Source organism: Geotrypetes seraphini, chromosome 10, assembly GCF_902459505.1.
Source record: "Geotrypetes seraphini chromosome 10, aGeoSer1.1, whole genome shotgun sequence".
NCBI classification, from domain to species: domain Eukaryota; kingdom Metazoa; phylum Chordata; class Amphibia; order Gymnophiona; family Dermophiidae; genus Geotrypetes; species Geotrypetes seraphini.
Window position 1 is genome coordinate 31848814 of NC_047093.1, and position 20306 is coordinate 31869119.

The 20306-nt window shown below is 45.5% G+C and overlaps 1 protein-coding gene across 3 annotated transcripts in view; it reads right to left on the reverse strand.

The window, feature by feature from the left end:
• Window positions 1-19801, reverse strand: part of QRICH2 (glutamine rich 2) — a 128591-nt gene extending 108790 nt beyond the window's left edge. For 2 of the 3 annotated variants that reach the window (XM_033961364.1, XM_033961362.1), the window contains exons 1-2: window positions 19111-19801; window positions 6493-6597 (exon numbers count right to left, since the gene is read on the reverse strand). In XM_033961364.1, the coding sequence (XP_033817255.1) occupies window positions 6493-6597; window positions 19111-19542 (537 nt within the window). In that variant the 5' untranslated portion in view covers window positions 19543-19801. Of the gene's footprint in view, window positions 1-6492; window positions 6598-15249; window positions 15364-19110 lie in introns of those variants that run through there. The other variant, XM_033961363.1, reaches the window with a different exon arrangement.
• Between the last annotated feature and the right edge of the window lie 505 nt (window positions 19802-20306).

Below are 20306 nucleotides of genomic sequence, written 5' to 3' on the forward strand. Positions count from 1 at the left end.
TGTTCAGCACCTTCTTAAATCCAATGGACTGCATAGGAAATAACGACTCAACATCTAACTGTGCCTTTGCATTACACTGCATCACAGCAGGATTTCATGGATACTATATCACATACTGTTTATTCACTTGACGCCTTCCCGCAATGGAAAATCATTTATGCCATTGTTCCCTCTGACTAGAATGGAAGTCCTCCATGTACAGTGCTGCCAGTGGGTGGTGCTGTCTCACTATCACATTTTCAATAGAGAGGGACAGGCAAGCTCTGCAGGACCCAAGGCAACCTGCCTGTCTCTAGCTATTGAAAAACACAAGATTGAAATACCACCCGCCACTGGCAGCAATACAGTTGGAGGACTTCTGCTCAGCTTAGAGGGAACAATGCCTGCATTCCACTCTGGGAACATGAGTGACATGACACATCTTAAAAAACATTCTAGTGTGAAAGCTGTTGCAGAATATCAAAACTGTATTACATCAGTTGCTTCCTCTGTCTTCAGCCAAAAAGTTGTACTGGATCACAGTTCAGCTTTTGGGAGGTAATTTTATAAAGTTATTTCCACACGTATGTCACTACATACGCCAGTATAGGGTTACCAGACCATCCAGGAAAACTCGGACATGTCTTCTTTTTAGAGGATTGTCTGGGTGCCCGGATGGACTTTCCAAAACCTGGTAGTTTGTCTGGGTTTTGGAAAGCCCTGACCTCCAAGCTGTGTCTGGAGGGCCTCCGGGCATGTGCGGACGACGTCACACACTTCTGTGCGTACTTGGAAAAACTCCAGACACAGCCCAAAGGTCGGAAAACAAAGACGAGGCTTTGCGGGGGGGGGGGGGGGAGCAGGGCTAGAGGTGAAACAGGGTGGGGCTGGAGGTGGAATGGGGCATGGCTAGGGGCCGAACTGGGCGGAGCCATGTGTCCGGGTTTCTCCAGACAAAAAATCTGGTAACCTTATGCCAGTGATTCCCAAACCTGTCCTGGAGACACTAACCAGTCAAGTTTTCGGGATATCCACAATGAATATCCATGAGAGAAATATGCATGCAGTGGAGACGGTGCATGTAAATGTCTCTCATGAATATTCATTGTGGATATCCTGAAAACCTGACTGGCTGGGATGCCTCTAGGACCAGGTTGCCTGAAACAGACTACCTGAGTTCATGCGTTACACCCCTTCCCTTGTTCAAAAGTAGGCTGAAAACCCTCCTTTTTGAGATTTCCTTCAACTCATAACCCCCCTCCCCACTGCCCTCTGCTCATCACTCCAACCAGCAGTTTTACCTTCCCTCACTAACTGTAACTCCACCCTAGCATCCTGTTTGTCTGTCTTGATCGATTAGATTGCAAGCTTATTCAAGCAGAGACTTTCTTCTTCTTGACTCTGTACAGTGCTATAATACGTCTGGTAGCGCTCTAGAAATAATTAATAGCAGTACCCTGTTTCCCCGAAAATAAGCCCTAGCATGATTTTTAAAGATGCTCCTAATATAAGCCCTAGTTAAGATCGACCCTTGAAGCCACCCTCCCGAATGCTCCCGACACTCCCCAACTCCATTCCTGATACTAGTGATGCCCGATTCGCCGAAAAAAAATCAGACTCTTCAATTCAACGACCCTCACCCCGGTAAGACCTGACATACCTCCGCTCCGAGGCCTCTTACAGCAGTGGTGGCGGCGGCAGTGCTCTGATTGGGCTGCTTCATGGTCTTCCCCACTGGCGCTTTCCCTCTGCCACATCACAGTGAGAGGATCAGTGGGGTTCTGCTGCACAGAGGGATGGGAGGGAGGTATAGAAAGATGCTGCAGAGGGAAGGCCTGGCCCTGGTGGGGAAGACCGCGAAGCAGCCCATTCAGAGCATTGCCAACGCTGCTGTTTTTGGAGGCCTTGGAGTGGAGGTATATCAGTCTCACAGAGGGAAGGTCGGTGTGGTTCTGCTGCACAAGGGGATGGAAGAGAGGGATAGAAATATGCTGCACAAGGGGATGGGAGGGAGGGAGGGAGGGATAGAAATATGCTGCACATGGGGGGAGGGGGGGAAAGAAAGGAAAGAGGAAGAATTGGGGTACAGGAGAGGAAGGGAGAGATGATTGTTGTACATGAAAAAAAAATAAGATATCTCCTGAAAATAAGCTCTAATGCATTTTTTGGACCCAAAATTATTTTCATGGAAACACAGTAGTAGGTATGGGAATCACTGATATATGCACATAAATGACCTGTTATGCAATTATGATCAGTGTAAAAGTACCAATTTGAAATGATGTGATGCGCTTTGCCGGTAAGCAAAGAGAAACCTAGAAGTTCCATGGTAAAAATGACTGAACGAGTTATAGGTCTCAAAAACGAGCTTAAGCAGAGGAATCTAGATATTACAGGAGTGAAAAACATGCTTATTTTGAGGCTGAACCAGCCTATCGAAGATGAAGGAGGAGATCTGGATAATATTGAAATAAATGCTGTTGCTGATCCACCTACCAAGAAAGCAGCAAAAGGTGAAGGTCGGTTCCGTTATTTAGGCTACATCCACATTTGCTTATCACCTTGGACCCCTGAAGAAGGCAGTTGAGTCGAAACACAGACCGTGCCGGGTCTGCATCACCCCATGCATATGTGCACTCTGGTTTTTTGCATGTATCATTGCTATGTTTTATTGATCAAATAACCTACTGTATTAGGAACATCGTTTCCACAGCGCGCTTTGTCCATGGGGCAGTTTGGGCACAGATCACATGTACGGGCACAGATTATTAGGCTAATCTACATGCATACTTAAAAAGATAGGTGTGCTAAGGCAGGCTAAATGTCTACCTGCAACGTAGATACGACTCTTGCCACTTACACTAGCAATTTACAAAGACATGTAGGCACTCGACTCGCTTGCGCCCTCCCTTCCCCGCCCCCCATGCCTCTTTAAATCTTCGCCGGCACGAGCAACTACTCTGGCCTGCTGCTCACACCAGCCTGGCTCCCTCTGAAATCACTTCCAGGTCACAGGGCCAGGAAGTGACATCAGAGGGAAAGCCAACAACAGCGCAAGCATCAGACCAGAGAAGCTGCTCACGCTAGTGAAGATTAGAGGATTGTCTTTATAAACATGACTTAAAATAGGCGCCTGAAATCAGGCCTAAGCCAGGTGCTTCCTTATAAAATTACCCTCTATATGCACAGTTTAAGCAACACATAAGGGCTGCTCCTAGGTACAAAACATCCAATTTGAAGAAATAGTACCTACTTGTTCCTCCAGCATGCAAGTGTAATAGTTTCTGGTATAGCTGAAATATATAAAATAACTCAATAGCAGGAAACTTGGCACTTTATTATTTAAATGCTGTGAAGTGGGAGTTCAATAAATAGGAGTGACTCCCTTCCCTTCCATGACCTGAGTCGCCCATAGGAGGCAACATTCACTCTGCTTCCACTTTTAATTCCCTTTCATCTAATTAACAAGATGTTCATCCCTTAGCCTCTGTCGATAAAGGTTGATAGAAATATTGAGTATAAATGTATTAGAGTGTTAGAACCTTGGGAAAGGGGGGGGAGGGGAGGAGACAAAACAGAGGCATTAATGAACAGATTTTAAAGCCGCTAACTGCAAAATACTCATCGTGTTCGCTTCCCGAGTGAAGAGAAGGTATGAAAGTGGACACAGGGATCACAGAGCGAGGTCTGCTTTAATTGAGCTCACATTGCTAATAATTATCTGTTTTAGGGGATACTATAGAAAGCATAGCCCACAGGGACTGATTTAGAGTTAATCCTGGGCATACTTTCGACACATTTCGCGAGTACTGCCCCTTGGAGCAGTGAATAGTCTTGTCTCTGCAGTTAAAAGAGTGAGCATGCATGGTGAACAAGTGTGAGGTCCGGCAGCCCCCTCTCTCCCACCGTCTGGCCGTGCATCTCCCTCCCTCCCTTTCCCTTACCTTCTCTTTGTGGCGATTTCTATAAGGCTATGCATTGTATTGCAGCCGGAGCCTTGAAGTCGTGTCGCGTGTGGCTGCTGGAAAAGTCTCCTCTGATGTTACTTCCTGTTTCCGGTTACATTGGAGGAGACTTTTCCAGCAGTCAACGCGACGCAAGTTCAAGGCTCTGGCTGCAATATAAGGCATAGCCTTATAGAAATCGCCATGAAGAGAAGGTAAGGGGAAGAGAGGGAGGGAGATGCACGGCTGGCCGGTGGGAGGGAGCTGCTGGACCGCATGAAGGGTGCTTGGGGTGGGGGGATGGAGAGGAGAAGACGCTGAAGCAGCATGAAGGGAACTGGGGAAGAAAGAGAGGGGAGAAGACGCTGGGAAATGGGGAAGAGAGAGTAGGGAGAAGAAGCTAGGAAATGGGGAAGAGAGAGTGGAGAGAATACGCTGGGAAATGGGGAAGAGAGAGTGGGGAGAAGACGCTGGGAAATGGGGAAGAGACAGTGGAGAGAAGACGCTTGGAAATAGGGAAGAGAGAGTCAGAGGAGAAGCTTCTGCCCACACACGCATGCGACTGCATGAATATTCCGGTGGCTTTTAACAAGCTACTCAAACCTTAAAACGCACCGCGAAGGTAAGGGGGAGGGAGGGAGATGTACGGACCGTGCGAGGGATGCCGAAGGGCAATGTGGAGAGAGGGAAGGGTGGATGCTGCGAGGACAGGGACGGTGCGGTGAAGGGGACGGTGGGGACAGGGACGGGGCGGTGAAGGGGACGGCGGGGATGGGGTGATGAAGGGGACGGTGGTCCATTGACGGGGACAGATTTTTCCCCTGTGTCATTCTCTAATCCCCCAGAAAGGACTGACAATCCAGTTTTCAAGGAACTTTGGACTGTTAATGAGGTAGCAGAACGAGGGATAAGCCTCACTGAAAAATATAACAATACTCTGACAGAAGATGAAGAACAGAAGCAATTTGTTCTTTGGCGAGTGGCCAGCCACCGAAAGAAATTTCCTTCTGTATCAAAAGCAGCTCTTATGTTATAGACCAGTGGTCTCAAACTCGCGGCCCAGAGGCCACATGCGGCCCGCCAGGTACTATTTTGGGGCCATCGGTATTTTTATCATAATCACAAAAGTAAAATAAAACAGTTTCTTGATCATATGTCTCCTTAGCTATAAATGACAATATTATTCTTAAGACTTAGCCAAAAGGAAAGATTTATAAACTATGAAGACTTTTACCTCATGCAAAATTGTAATTTCTTTAATAAGACATTAACTATTTTTTCTGCAGCCTTCCAAGTACCTACAAATCCAAAATGTGGCCCTGCAAAGGGTTCGAGTTTGAGACCACTGTCATAGACTGTTGATTATTTGTCGAGTGCACAAGAATTACAATATACTATTAAGCTTAGCGGTAGTTTAACAAAAAAAGCAGGGTGGTTCGACCCCTAAACTTTTTAAAGTAAAATTTTGTGTGTTTTTCATTTTTATATAAAGGAATAAAATTAACCTTGTGGGCAAACAAAATATGCTAATTTATTTTTTTATTTTTTGGACCACCCTAATACTCAGTTGATGCTCGAGAACTGAGCACGCTCACAATGCCAGCATCTGTGGATCAATATGCTGTCGCCGAGTGCTTCAATTTAGCAGACTTTGGGTGACTCCAGATTTCTTCTTGGGGGGCCTTAGGGATCCCCAGCAGCTAAAGTAATTTTAATTTTTTTTTCTGGGGTGATGGGAGGGGAGAATCAAGCATGTATATGTGTGTGTGTGTGTGTGTGGCGAAGTTAAGAGGAATTAGGGTTGCCAATGCTGTAGCAGTCGTACTTCTTGTTTCCCAATGGGGTGTATGTTCAGATTGCCATGAATTTATTGTTGGGACAAAAAAAGAAGCGTATGAAGGGCTTCACTGGAATCCACTCAGGGGGGAGGGGGCGGGTAGCATAATCGTCATTTACACGGCGCAGCAAAATAGGTAGCACTGTCCCTGGAAAAAACAAACAAATAGAAGTAAGTGCTTGAAATAATTGAATAGTTGCTTAGTAAGGGGGGTGGGAGGGGCAGGACGCCTTGGGCGCTGTCTTCATGAGGTCGCGGCACCCCTCTGCCCCGTCCCCTGCTCCTCTCTTTGCCACGTGCGCACCCCTTGCCTTCACCCCATAGCTTTATTACTTCCCTGGCGTGAGGTTGCTGCCTGCATCGGCGCTCTCTCTGACGTCACGTCCAGGACCCGCGCCTAGGAGGTGATGTCAAATGGCGAGCCGACACCGACGTGGGCATGCTACTCACACTGGAGAAATTAAAAAGGTACAGGGAACGGGAAGGGGGCACTGGCACGCGGTAGGGGAGGGGCGCCAGTGCCCTGGGCGCCTCTCACCCTTACTACGCCACTGTAATTGAGTGCTGCTTTTGCAGACTACTTTAAAATCCAGCACAAGCTCGGATCTGTAGCCTAGTGTCCTCCCCCACCCCCACCCAGATTAACCTTGGGCCCCGCAGAAAGGCAGTTCTGGCAACATCACTGCTACTCTGCCATTGCCGAATGAGGAAGGGTTGAGATGGCCTACTCACCAGTAAAAAATCTTTCATCACGGTTTGGAATTCATCTTCCCTTTTCTCTTGAAATTGTTTCAACATGTTGATCTCGTTCACCAAGTCCTGCATCAAATTCATAGCCTACAATGGAAAAAAAAAATAAAGAAAGATAGAAAAGCAATTAGTGCCGGTACTTAAATATGGCCTTCGATAAGGGCCTCATAGGGTTATACAAGCAGAAAAATGTCCATAAAAGAAATATCGGATTAATCAGCAAATGCGAAAATAGATTTCCAGAATTCCCATCTTAGAGTACTACAAGGCTGTAAGTCATGATACCTAGTAATGGAACGAGAAAGGAATAAACAGGAACAGATGTCGCATATGAATTTTTAGAGAAAACAAAAAAAAAACTCTGTGGAGTGACGATGTTCCTAAATGGACTTTATTTGAAAGTGTCAAAGTTCCAAAGGTACACTGAAATCATCCACATAAAATAATTCCATCCACATAAAAATAAATCATCCACATAAGAGCCTTAAAGGACCTAGTCTGCTAGGGATACAGGACCCAACACGGTCCGCGTTTCGACAAAAAGTCTTCTTCAGGGGTCCCTGGGGGGTCCTATAAAGGTGAGTACATGGGAAACAATTGTGTGGTGAGCCGGAAGTGAGACACTGCTTGCATTTGCAAATCACCGAGGCATTTTCAAAGAGCGGGGTCGGCTTTTGGTGACAAAAAGCAGCGACTGATCCAGGGGTGCTGTTTAGAGAATGACACGGGGAAAAATTCTGTCCCCGTCACTGCCCCGTCCCTGGACCACCATCTTCTTCACCGCCCCGTCCCCGCTGTCCCCTTCACTGCCCCGTCCCCATCTTCAGCGTCTTCTCCTCTCCATCCTCCCACCCCCAGCACTCTTAAACACGGTCCAGCAGCTCCCTCCTTCCGGCCAGCCGTGCATTTCCCTCCCTCCCTCCCTCCCTCCCTTTCCCTTACCTTCTCTTGTTGAAACTGGCGAATTCTATAAGGCTATGCGCTGTATTACAGCCGGAGCCTTGAAGTCGCGTCGGGTTGCCTGCTAGAAAAGTCTCCTCCGATGCAACCGGAAACAGGAAGTTGCGTCGGAGGAGACTTTTCCAGCAGGCAACGCGATGCAACTTCAAGGCTCCGGCTGTAATACAGCACATAGCCTTATAGAAATCGCCAGTTTCAACAAGAGAAGGTAAGGGAAAGGGAGGAAGGGAGGGAGATGCATGGCTGGATGGCCGGTGGGAGAGAGGGGGCTGCCGGATTGAACTCTCTTCACCGCGTGTTCATGCTTGTTCACCACGCGTGCTAACCATTCACCACTCCATAGGGCAGTGAATGACCTTGTCCCCGATCTCGCGGTGAACATTTTTTTTTATCACCATTTTGGAGGGTTACCCGCGGCTAGCCGCGAGTAACAACCACCGTGTCATTCTCTAGTGCCGTTACAGTGTATTTTGACTGTGACTAATGAAAAAAAAAATGGGTATCAAATATATTTTAAAGTGGAGGTTAGTAAAATCACGCTTCTTTTGAGTTTTGGGGAGATACGGGCATTTTTCATGCGTGCTTGATAAAAGCCAACGTTTCTTTATGAGCGTGTGTAGGATACCCTTGTCTTGTGTGTTTCTGGCTGTGGGTCTTGATAAATTTTACATTAAAAACAAATGACAAAATTTACCTGAATTATAGTCGATCTTTTGGAGAGAAAGGCATGTTTTATGCACAATTGATAAAAGTTTCTCCTGCTGCCAGCGGGAGAGTGTGTTTTGTTTTGTTTTATATGGCATTTTTTCTGCGCAAGTGCCCATCAGGAAATCTTCGCTGCTGTCCGCCAATCTTATTTGCATGCGCAATTTTTTAAGAATGTCTCGGTTTTTTAGATTCGGTATCGAAACAGCTGCTTTAGCAGTCCGTCGCTTTTTAACGCGGGTTTTTGAGAATCCTGGCCTGAGTGGGACCCCTCTAGGCTCCTCTTTTGCTCATGAGGGGCAGCTGCAGAGTTAAATCCACTGTGGCCTACACATGTTTAACACCTTCCTCTCAAATGCTGATCTATTCCTATCGATCGGTCTGTATCTGTGCATGATCCATTCATTGCTTAGTGGACAATTCTGATCAGATTCTCCCAGTCCTTTCTCTTATGACATAGGTGGTATGTCTAATTTTTTATTCAGCTGAGTAATATCTGTAACACTACAGATGAAGGGAATCTTCGGGATCCCAGTCAGCATGGATTCACCAAGGGTAGGTCCTGCCAATCCAATCTCATCAGCTTCTTTGACTGGGTAACAAGAAAGTTGGACTTGGGAGAGTCTTTGGACGTCGTGTACCTGGACTTCAGGAAAGCTTTTGACAGTGTCCCACACCGCAGGCTGCTAAGCAAGATGGAATCGATGGGGTTAGGAGAGACACTAATTGCATGGGTCAATGATTGGCTGAGTGGCAGATTTCAGAGGGTGGTGGTTAATGGTACCCTCTCTAAAACATCGGAGGTGACCAGTGGAGTGCCGCAGGGCTCGGTCCTGGGTCCACTCCTTTTCAACATATTCATAGGGGATCTGACTCAAGGGCTTCAAGGTAAAATAACACTATTCGCCGATGACACCAAACTATGTAATATAGTAAGTGAATGCAGTTTACAGAATTATATGGCGCAGGACCTGCTTACATTGGAAAGTTGGTCCTCAACCTGGCAGCTAGGCTTCAATGCTAAGAAATGTAAGGTCATGCACCTCGGAAGCGGAAATCCATGCAGGACGTACTTCTTGAACGGAGAAACTTTAACTAGGACTTCAGCAGAACGAGATTTAGGAGTAATCATCAGTGCAGACATGAAAACTGCCAATCAAGTGGAGAAGGCTTCATCTAAGGCAAGGCAGATATTGGGTTGTATCAATAGAAGTTTCGTCAGCCGAAAGCCTGAAGTCATAATGCCGTTGTACAGGGCCATGGTGAGACCTCATCTGGAGTACTGTGTGCAATTCTGGAGGCCACATACCAGTAAAGATGTGCGCAGAATTGAATCGGTTCAACGGACGGCCACCAGGATGATCTCGGGGCTCAAGGGTCTCTCGTACGAAGAGAGACTGAACAAATTGCAGCTCTACACTCTTGAGGAACGTAGGAAGAGGGGAGACATGATCAAAACATTTAAGTACCTCACGGGACGTGTCGAAGTGGAAGATGATATTTTCTTTCTCAAGGGACCCTCGGCCACAAGAGGGCACCCGCTCAAACTCAGGGGCGGAAAATTTCATGGCGACACCAGAAAGTATTTCTTCACAGAGAGAGTGGTTGATCATTGGAACAAGCTTCCAGTGCAGGTGATCGAGGCAGACAGCGTGCCAGACTTTAAGAATAAATGGGATACCCATGTGGGATCCCTACGAGGGTCAAGATAAGGAAATTGGGTCATTAGGGCATAGACAGGGGGTGGGTAAGCAGAGTGGGCAGACTTGATGGGCTGTAGCCCTTTTCTGCTGTCATCTTCTATGTTTCTATGTTACTGTACCGGGCCAGAGAAAGTGTTTCAGTTTGGGGGAAGGGAATTATCTGATACTGGAAAATAGGGATCAGTTGTGTAGATGAAATTTGTGCAACATACACTTGTTTTGTACATGTAAGCATTAATCAAAAAAAAAAATATATATTTGAAGAATGAAGGGTGATAAGGTAGATAATTAATGATTTAAAGCCCCAAGCAGCTTGGGTTGCAATAGTTCTGCTTTGTGACCTGCACACACACAAAAAAAATTCTCTCTCTGCAATTTACAACAGTTCTCTTATTTGTAAAGGTGCCCCTGTGAAGGATGAATAATTTCATCAATGGGGCAAACGAATCTTGTTCCTTCTCCTTATTCTTTTAAAGAAGTGAGGGCCACTGCTGCCTCTCTGATTATCTCTACGTCAGACCGGTTCTTGTGCTCCATGCTCACTGTTTTTGGCCTCAGTTCTTAATCCTAGATGTGACTTTCCAACCGTGACAGTGCAGCTGGCTCCACTAGGCTCGACTGCATGGAAATAGTCCAGATAGGCTCAGTGGAGAGGGACAATTCTGGTGGATAATCTTCAGGCAAATATTAACTTGCACAAATCATTCCAGGCATGTGTTGGTCAGCTCCCTAGTAACATCCTCCGTCCTTCTCCCCTCCCGTGCCGACCCTCCACAGAGATTTCTCATAAATTAGATAAAAACTTTCTTCTTGCTGGAATGGAGGAAAAGACCTCAGCTGAATGTGCCCATTAAACAGCCATGAGCGCGTGGCCGTTAAAAAATTACGGCACGTACACGTATTGCCACCTATTTTATAGGCGGTAAGGGCTCACGTGTTATTCCTGTGCAAAACAGGCCCGGATTCTACAAATGGTGCCTTAAGTTAGCTTAAATTGAAAACGCCATTTGAAAAAGAAAAGTCTTTAAAAAGAGAAAATGTAGGTGCCTACCGGTGCCTATAAAACCTGCGCTGGAATCGTGTCTCTGGAGCAGCGGTGTAGCGAGGTTAAGTGGTGCCCATGGTGCTGGTGCCCCTCCTCCGCTCCTTCCCTTCCCCTGTACCTTTTTCCAGGCGAGAGCAACGGCACAAACTTGCTGCCCGCGTCGCGTCGGCTATTCCTTTGGTGTCACTTCCTAAGCGTGGGGCCCAGAAGTGACATCAGAGAGAAGCAACACCGACACAGGCAGCAAGTTCGTAACGCTGCTCATGCAGGAAAAATTAAAGAGGTTCGAGGGAAGGGAAGAGGCAAATGTGTGTGATGGGGGGGGGCAGAGTGGAGGATGGGTGCCTGTGCCCTTTACAAAGACCGTGCTTGGGGCAGACTGCCCCCTGCACCCCCTTCCTGCGCCAGTGCTCTGGAGGCATTTCATGACGCTTAATGTCATTGTAGATGGGGGCTAATGCCAAAAGTGACTTTAAGCATCATAAAGTGCTTCCGGAGGTGCGATTCACCTAATAGGAAGGCGCCAGAATGTAGGCCTTGAAAACCCCAGCCCACGGTACATTTCCCATGCCTACCTTTCCCGATGACGCGATTCTATAAACCAGGGGTGTCCAACCTTTTGGCTTCCCTGGGCCGCATTGGCCGAAAAAAATGTTTCTGGGGCCGCACAAACGCTGCAGCAAGACAGAGGAGGGAGCCGGCAAGACAGTAAACACCGCAGGTTGGCCACCCCTGCTATAAACGGTGCTGTCGTGTGACTGACAGGCAATCGGCAACTGTTTTTAAGGCGGCCACTGCCGATAGTGCCGTATATCAAATCTGGTATGGACTTCGTGTGCAGTCATATAGCTGATAAGCACAGGAACTGCCATGCCTTGATATGTTCCCTTAAAAAAAATTAAAAATATTTTCTAGTGCATGGTTAGCATGCAGGCATTTGGTACTTACCGCAGGACACCTGAACGCATTTCATGGTCTGACATTATAGTCTGTGTTAGGCATGCGTTAATGCCTAATGCAGTTTAATGAAAGAGCCCCTTAGTGCATGCTAAATCAGTTTAACACTTGTTAAACCACTGCATGTTTTTAAAACACATTAAACAATTTTTAACAAAAGCAAGGAGAAATGAACAGAAAAAAAAATACATCTGAAAATCAGGGGGGGGAAAAAAAGGCCACCTGACCTGAGAATTTCTGCCCTTTGCCCATGTCTAAGGAACATAGAGTTGAGGCCTACAGATTAGGGAATATAGAGAAGTTTGTGCTACACATCACACAGCCACATATAAAAGGATCAGGTCCTACAGTGACCCGGGATTCAGTTGATTCCCCCCCACAACACCCCTTCACCATCCTACAGATCTTAGCATGAATTTTCTGAGCTGTTTAATCCGCTAATCATCCTCCCTAACTGGGAGTTTCTGGCATGTGTAAATCAAATCAAATCACATCAAAGACCCATACGGAAATAAATTTTAAGCACATATGGGAGGGAGGAGGGTCTATGATCATCCGTTATCATAATGTTTTGCACCGTGGAGACAATCAATACATGAGATCTCTTCTCTGACTGTTCTCGGGCCAAACATTTGTAATCAATCGAGCAGAGACTTAATTAGAAGTACACTTTCGTTGAATCTCAAGCTTCTTGGTTTTCAGCCTTAGCTGTACTTCTCGTGTTATTTTGGAGAAAACTTTCAGCGTGGCAGAAAATTAGAACCAACCGTCTCACTTGCCACAGAACCCATAGAAAAATATCCCGCTAGAACCTAGTGGCCAACAAAATGGCTTTGACTATGTCACAATAAAGATTTACCTGAAGAACAAAGGAATCAGACTGGTTTTGTAGGGTCATGAAATGGTTAACTGTTGTTTAAAATATTGCTCTGGCCTACATAGCTGAAGAAAGTGTACAATCTATTGACTTCATCTGCCTAAAATGTATGTCCCTGCCTTACCACATTGTAAGCTAAATAGATAAGAGTTTGAGCCATGATGTACCCTGCCCTTCTGTACATTTAACATTTAGAACTGTAAGAGTTAGATAAGTGACTTACTAGTGTGAGCTTAGGACCAATAATAATTGTAGAAAAGTTATAGAAGTAACAAATGAAAATTGTAGTTTTTGCATATATTAGTTTGCAAAAAGGGCATAAAAGTCCGTGTATTTCCTGTTTCTGACACTCTAGTAGGCAGGCTATTAACTGCACTAGAGTCCGGTATACCGTAATAAATTTCTTGTACTTTCTTCATGCCTCTGCCTTTGTGTGTCCAAGTGACCTTTCAGTTTTTGTTGCATGTTTTATTCCTACTTTCTATGATCCTGTGGAATGTTATTAGCCCAGGATGCATCTGGTTTACAGGATAATAAAAATATATTTTTTCCCTCTGCTGGAGGGAAAAAATGCATCTAACTGTGGTTAGATATAAAAAAATAATTTTATTTAATTTGATAACATTTATATTCAGTGGCGCAGCAAGGGTAGGTGCCCGGGGCGGTGGTGCCCCTCCCCCGTCCTCATTTCTTCCCCCTTCCCTTCCCCCACACCTCTAGTTGTTCACTGCCACAAGCAACAAGAACTTCAACATGCTCCTTGTGACCCTGTCGTCTCTCCTGTCACTTCCTAGGCGACGTCAGTGGAAGAGATGACACAGTCACGAGAATGCTAAAGTTGTTGCTCATGGCGGTGAACAACTAGAGGAATGGGAGATGGGAAGGAGGGCGCGTGCATGGTGAGGAGAGGAATGGGGAGAGGCGGAGGGGTGCCAGCGCCCGGGGCGGACCGCCCTGCCCCTCCTTACTACGCCACTGTTGATATTCCATCTATGAGAGTAAATCAATAAGTAAAGGCAAAATACATTTAACGGCTTTAATAGAAGCAACTGTGAGCAATTGAACATATCACTTTTCCACATAGTCCCCGTGCAAGACGACGCATTTGTTGTATGGTTCAAGTTTTTCGGCTGCTCCCGAAGCCAGGTGAGCACAGCTTCCTTCATCATGCTTTGTCTTTTGCTCTCCGAGTCAAAGTGATGCACCCGTGTCTCATCGCCGGTGACGATTCTCTCCAGAATGCTCAGATCTTGTTCATACCGTGTCAACAACTGGGTCGCAACCTCCACAAGCTGTTGCTTGTGCAGATCAGTAAGCTGTTTGGGAACCCATCGTGCTCAGGCTTTCCTGTATCTCAAGTCATCATGCATTATGGCAAATGCAGATCCGTTGCTGATATCCAAATTTGCAGCCAGTTAAGACACCACTATCCGTCAAGGCATCCACCCTGTCAATGTGCTCTTGTGTCGGTTACATCTGTTCTTCCCGCTTTAAACCTTTTTTAATCCACTCTTAAACCTTTCGTTGATTCATGGTGCTATGCCCACACTGAGGCAATATCTGACGGCGAATTTCCACAGGCTTCACTCCTTCTGCCCAAAGAAAGTGCACTACTGCTCTAGCCATTAGGATGGAGTCGATCCAGAGGAAGGCTACTAACATGGTATGTGATCTTCATCATAAGGCGTATGGGGACAGACTTAAGATCTCAATCTGTATACTTTAGAGGAAAGGCAGGAGAGGGGAGATATGATAGAGACATTTAAATACCTACGTAATATAAATGCGCATGAGTTGAGCCTCTTTCATTTGAAAGGAAACTCTGAAATGAGAGGGCATAGGATGAAGTTAAGAGGTGATAGGCTACGGAGTAATCTAAGGAAATACTTTTTTACAGAAAGGGTGGTAGATGCACGGAACAGTCTCCCAGAAGAGGTGGTGGAGACAGAGACTGTGTCTGAATTCAAAAGGGCCTGGGATAGGCACGTGGGATCCCTCGGAGAGAGAAAAACATAATGGTTACTGTAGATGGGCAGACTAGATGAGCCATTGGGCCTTTATCTGCCATCATGTTTCTATGTTTCTCTTTCTTCCATATTAGCTTACACTAACTGCCATTGTGCCAATAGGAACAAACTGGGTACAGCAAAAACACACAGCAACATTTTTAGTGTGTGTTAAAGTTTCATAAACACAGCCCTACACAGCCTTCTACAAAACCGCAGTAGCGATTCTCCCATGGCAAATGCACTGAAGCCCATTTAATTCTGGTGGGCTTCAGTGCATTTGCCACGGGAGAATACAGGGATTACATTATTTCGTTAGGGTTCATGACATAGATATCTTGTTTTGTGTTCGTGTAGGCACAGAGTTACCAGATTTAACATGAGTAAAATCTGGACACATGGCACCAGCCCCATCCAGTTCCACCCAGCCCAGCCCTGTTTCGCTTAAGCCACGCCCCGTTCCACCCCCAGCCCTGCCAACCAAACCTCTTCTCCTTGAGCTCAGAACCACGTTTGGAGGACCTCCGAGCATGCACGGGTGTGAAGCGATGACATCAGCAATCAATATGACTCCTTGGGTCCACAGAAGGGTAAAAGTCCAGAACAAAAAAGACTGTGGAACCTGATGATACCAAGTCAGGGAAGGGAAGGGGAGAGATTCCAGAGCAGGGCAGAGAAGAGATGCCTCACCAAGGCAGGGGAGAGATGCCAGACCAGGGCAGGGGAGATTTGCCAGACCGGGACATGGCAGGGCAGGAAAGGAAGGGAAGGGGAGTGATGGCAGACTAGGAAAGGGTAGGAGAGAGATGCCAGATCAGGGAAGGGCGGGTGAGAGATGCCAACCTATGGAAGGGAAGGAGGGGAGAGAACTGCCTTACTGTAGGAAGGAGAAGATATAAGGTAACAGACTGTAGGAGGAGCAAAGGGGAAGACAGCGATGTCAGAACACGGGAGAGAGATGGTACACAGGGATGGCTGGGGAAAGGAAGAGAGATGGAAGAAATGTTATTATGGATAGATGGGAATGGGGAAAAGAAAGAGGGAGATGGTATACATGGATGGGGCGTAGAAGGGAAGAGCAGCATAGAGGGTGGGGGAGATGGTGCACAAGGATAGATGGGAAGGGAAGACAAGGGGAAAAGTAGATAGATCTGAGAAGAAAGCAGATAAAATGAGAGAAAGTTGAATGTTAAAAATGAATGCCAAAGATGGATGTAGAGCAGAAAGTGAAGAAGGAGAGAAAAACAGCAAATGGATAAGAAGGCCCTGGAAACAGTCAAGAGCACAGACAGAAGAAAGTGCAACCAGAGACTGGGAAAAGATGATTAGAAAAATATAATCACCAGACAACAAAGGTAGGAAAACTTATTTTATTTAAATTTAGTGACTAAAATGTGTCAGTTTTGAAAATTTACATCTGCTGTCTATATTTTGCACTGTTCAGGTAAAGCTAGTCTCAGGGTAGTGGTCTTTGACCTAAGGGTCGCCGCGTGAGTGGACTGCCGGGCACGATGGACCACTGGTCTGACCTAGCAGCAGCAATTCTTATGTTATTTCTCTTGTATTGTACTGCTTGCAGAGTCTGGCATCTTAGGGTTTCGTTTGTGTACATTAGGACTTTTAGTTTGTGCTCCTGTATTTGCTTAGGGTTTATCTGTGTTTTGCATGTGTGATTGAGGCCAGGTGTTTTGGTAGGAATGAAGTTTGAGAAGTGTTATTGGTGTCATGACCCCAAGCAGGAAGATATTTGTTGGTTCTCCTTCAGCCCTATTGGATCCAGAATGGCCCTCACTTAAAAATGAGTGGAAATCACTGCCCTAGGATTACCATATAATTCTAGAAAAAAAAAAAAAAAAAAAAGAGGACGGATTGAAACATCTTCCATTGTTTTCAATGAAAGTAAAACCTGGATGTCTCAATCCATCCTCCTGTTTCTGAAGCACGTCCTGTTTGGTTTCTCAGAAAAAAAGGCAATAATGTTAAGGATTGCCTGTATAAGTTTCAAGGTTCCTGGAAATGACTGAGAGAAAAGCACAAAGTTATTTGCATGTGAACTTGATTGATTTTTTTTTTTTTTTTTTTTTGCTGGCTTTGTTGCTTGGAAATGAACATTGTCTGTGTGTGCTGTTTGGTTTGCCTTCACACTGAGAAAACCACTAAGCCATGTGCTATTGGTTTGCTTTTACAATGGAAAACAATTTAGAACCCAGCATGCCTTACAAGTTGTACTTTTATTGATGTTCTTTCAATCAAAATAAAAGTAGAACCCTCCCCCCCCAATTATAGGCTTAAAATGTTTATTTGCAATGCCTTAGGCCCATAAAGGTTTATAAAATCATTTTTCTGCTTTGAGCAGGAAGATGCAAGAAAAAAAATGTATTGTTCAAACATATCATGATCTAAAATGTACTATCATGCTCTACATTACTACAGTGGTACCTCGGAATCTGAACTTAATCCGTTCCAGAACCCCGTTCGAATTCCAAAACGTTCAAGTTCCAAGACAATTTTTCCCATTGAAACTAATAGAAACTGGATTAATATGTTCCTTGGTCCAACAAACTCAGATCGGGCCCCCCTGGCAGAGACAGCAAGATCAGGTCCCCACCAGCATAGACAGCAAGATCGGGCACCCCAACCAGCAGAGCTCAAAGCTTCTCTCTGACGCAAACCGCCCAGGTGGAAACAGGAAGTTGCGTCAGAGGGGAAGCTTTGGGCTGAGCAATGCTTGCAGTTCCCATACGTTCGGATTCCAAAGCAGCGTTCGGATTCCAGAGCAAACTTTAATTTACAAAATAGTTCAGATTCCAAGTTGTTCGAGTTCTGGGGCGTTCGGATTCCTGTTATGTTTTATTATATATGTAAACTTGTAACCCGTTCTGAGCTCTTTTGGGAGGATGGGATATAAATCCATAGAAACAAAATTAAGACTGTGGGGACGGGGATGAAGGTGCGGGGACAGTGAGCGGACAAGGATGAATCTTTGTCCCCAAGTCACTTTCTACTGTCAATGCAAGAATGACTTTTCCATCCCACAAACTCTGAAAAAAAAACAAGCCGACTTTTAACTCTCCTTTTGAGCAATACTTTGAAATACTTTGAGCAATACTTTGAAATAGCTGTTGCAAAAACCAGGGCTGACTCCCTTGTTCCTTCTGAGCAGGCTCAGAATGCCAATCTGGAGGACTCATTACAACAATGTATTATTTCTATAGAGCTACCAGATGCAAGCAGCGCTGTACACTGGAGCAGGTTGTCTGAGTTAGTAGATTCTACTTGTTTCAAAGATTCTGTTTCATTATTGTTCAACCGATTGTGGTTTGTTTCTAAATCAGTATCACTTTTACATGCAAAAGTGATACTGATTTAGAAACAAACCAGTTGCTGAAAATAATAAATTAGCACTAAAAGCAGTATTAACCCTGAAGAAAACTAGGATCTTTTCCAGATAAGCCCCGCCACTAATGGAAAAAGTGGATGCGCCGAAAGTTAAGCCCCACCACCTTTTGCCAGCGCATGCAACCTTAACCAGTGAAGTTCTCAGCACAACGCCCCCACAACGTGGCGCGATGTGTATAAAGTAAAGTGGGGGGGGGGGGTTTCTCCCCCCATGCCCCCCCCGTCGGAGCACCCAAAAAAGATTATAAAAAAGAGGATATGAAACTTAACATTATAAAAAATAGGATAAACTGTCGACCATTTTTTTAAGGGCTCCAACGGGGGGGGGGGCGTGGGGGGGAACCCCCCCACTTTACTTTATACAGATTGCGCCTCTTTTTTATAATCTTTTTTGGGTGGCAGGGGTTAACTTTTTGGTGGGGCTTATCTGGAAAAGATCAGAAAACTAGTATCCACCTTTCCTTGAACCATCTAAACTAAAGATCTAGTATCCTAGGTGATGAAGGGTCCATTTTTGTACTTTGGTTTACAAAATAAAAACCCAACCCATTATAACCTAAGAAGAATCAGTGTCACTCAGTAAGTAGTAACACAGCTTTGTGCTTTTGGCAGCTAAATGTAGTGAAAGATGGGAACTTGCACTTGGTGGGGGGGGGGGGCAGTCAACCTGTGAATTATTATTCCCTAAACTTATTAAATTACCATTTGCAATACCATGCACACATTTCTAATAAAAATCGTTTAAAATGTGCATATTAGTAAAGATTATATTTATATCTGAAGTCAACTTCTTTGCCCCAACTGGGGGTGGGTGGGGGGTGGAGAGGGGTGGCACCTATATTGCCAGCCCTGCTTTAACCACTGGGTTACTGGATCAGTCCCAGTGCAACTGATCTATTCACACATATATTTGCACTTTGCCATCTCTCAAGAAATGGGAACCTTTACCTTGGAAATACCATCTGCATTGGACTCTATATTCCTCTTCATCTGCATCATATGCCACAGTTCACCCACTGGAGACCCAGCTGGGATTTCCTTGCTTCTCTCCAGCAAGTCAGTTGCGGTCGGCCACTTGTTCAAGACGTCAATCTGTTTGGCAATGTCAGTGATCTTCCTATCCAGCTGCTCATAGCCAATTGGCACCCTGATAAGCTCTCCAAACTCCTCTTTGTCTCCCTCCTGTAACTGGGAAAGGGCCATCAGAGGTTTAAAGAAATCTTTCTCATCATCAGAGATCTCCGTCTTGACATCTTGTATTTTGAGGTGCCGGATGATGGCATGGATCAAGGCGTGGAGGGCATTAAAATTCACAGCCCCGATTTCTGGGGTGCCGATGGAGAGGTTGGCCAACTCACTCAGAGTAACCGAATAAGGCATTGCCCCCCCTTTTCCCTCACAAAATTAGCTTTGCATTTAAATTCTAATTATTAGTCTATGACAAAGACTTTTATCAACCTACCTTATACTAGCTCTTTATTCTAAACTTATCCTTATTCAAAGATCTAGCCCCCTTTCCTAAATCTTATCAATTGTATTCTCACATTTTTTTTTATCATACTTTAAAAAATATTCTCTCTCTCCTTCTTTCCTTTTTCCGGTGATTGATAATAATTACTATCCCAAATTCCTAATGCATCCTTGCACCATCCATGTCTGGCGAGCAAACAGCTGCCCGCTAGCCGCTCCTAAGATTCTACCGGGCTTTGTTCCTCTTTAGCCTCGCCTCCCATTCTTGATACAATTGACTGAACGCGAGCATCTTTAATTTTGATTGGCTGCGGGAGTTCCATTGTTTTCCCCACCCCTCCTCCCTTCCTGGTATTACTAGCTCTCAAGCGTTTGTGGTTGCCTAGCAATAGACACTGTGCCAATCCCCGTTCTATGGTAGCGCGGCGCTTTGGAAAGTAGTTCTTTCAAAGATCTGGTCGCAGCGTGAAAAAAACGGAAGACGGTGGGAGGGGGGAGGAAGAAAATTAGTTTGCTGCGCAGGATTCAGGAGCTTAGGCGAACTAAACGTTTCGCTGTAGTTTTAGACGTTGTGGTCTGTGCCTGTCGATCCAATAATTTCCCAAAAGGGCAGGCTGTGCTTATCCTAAGGCCACTGAGCGATGCGCGCTCTCCAGGGAGCACGTGGGTTGTCA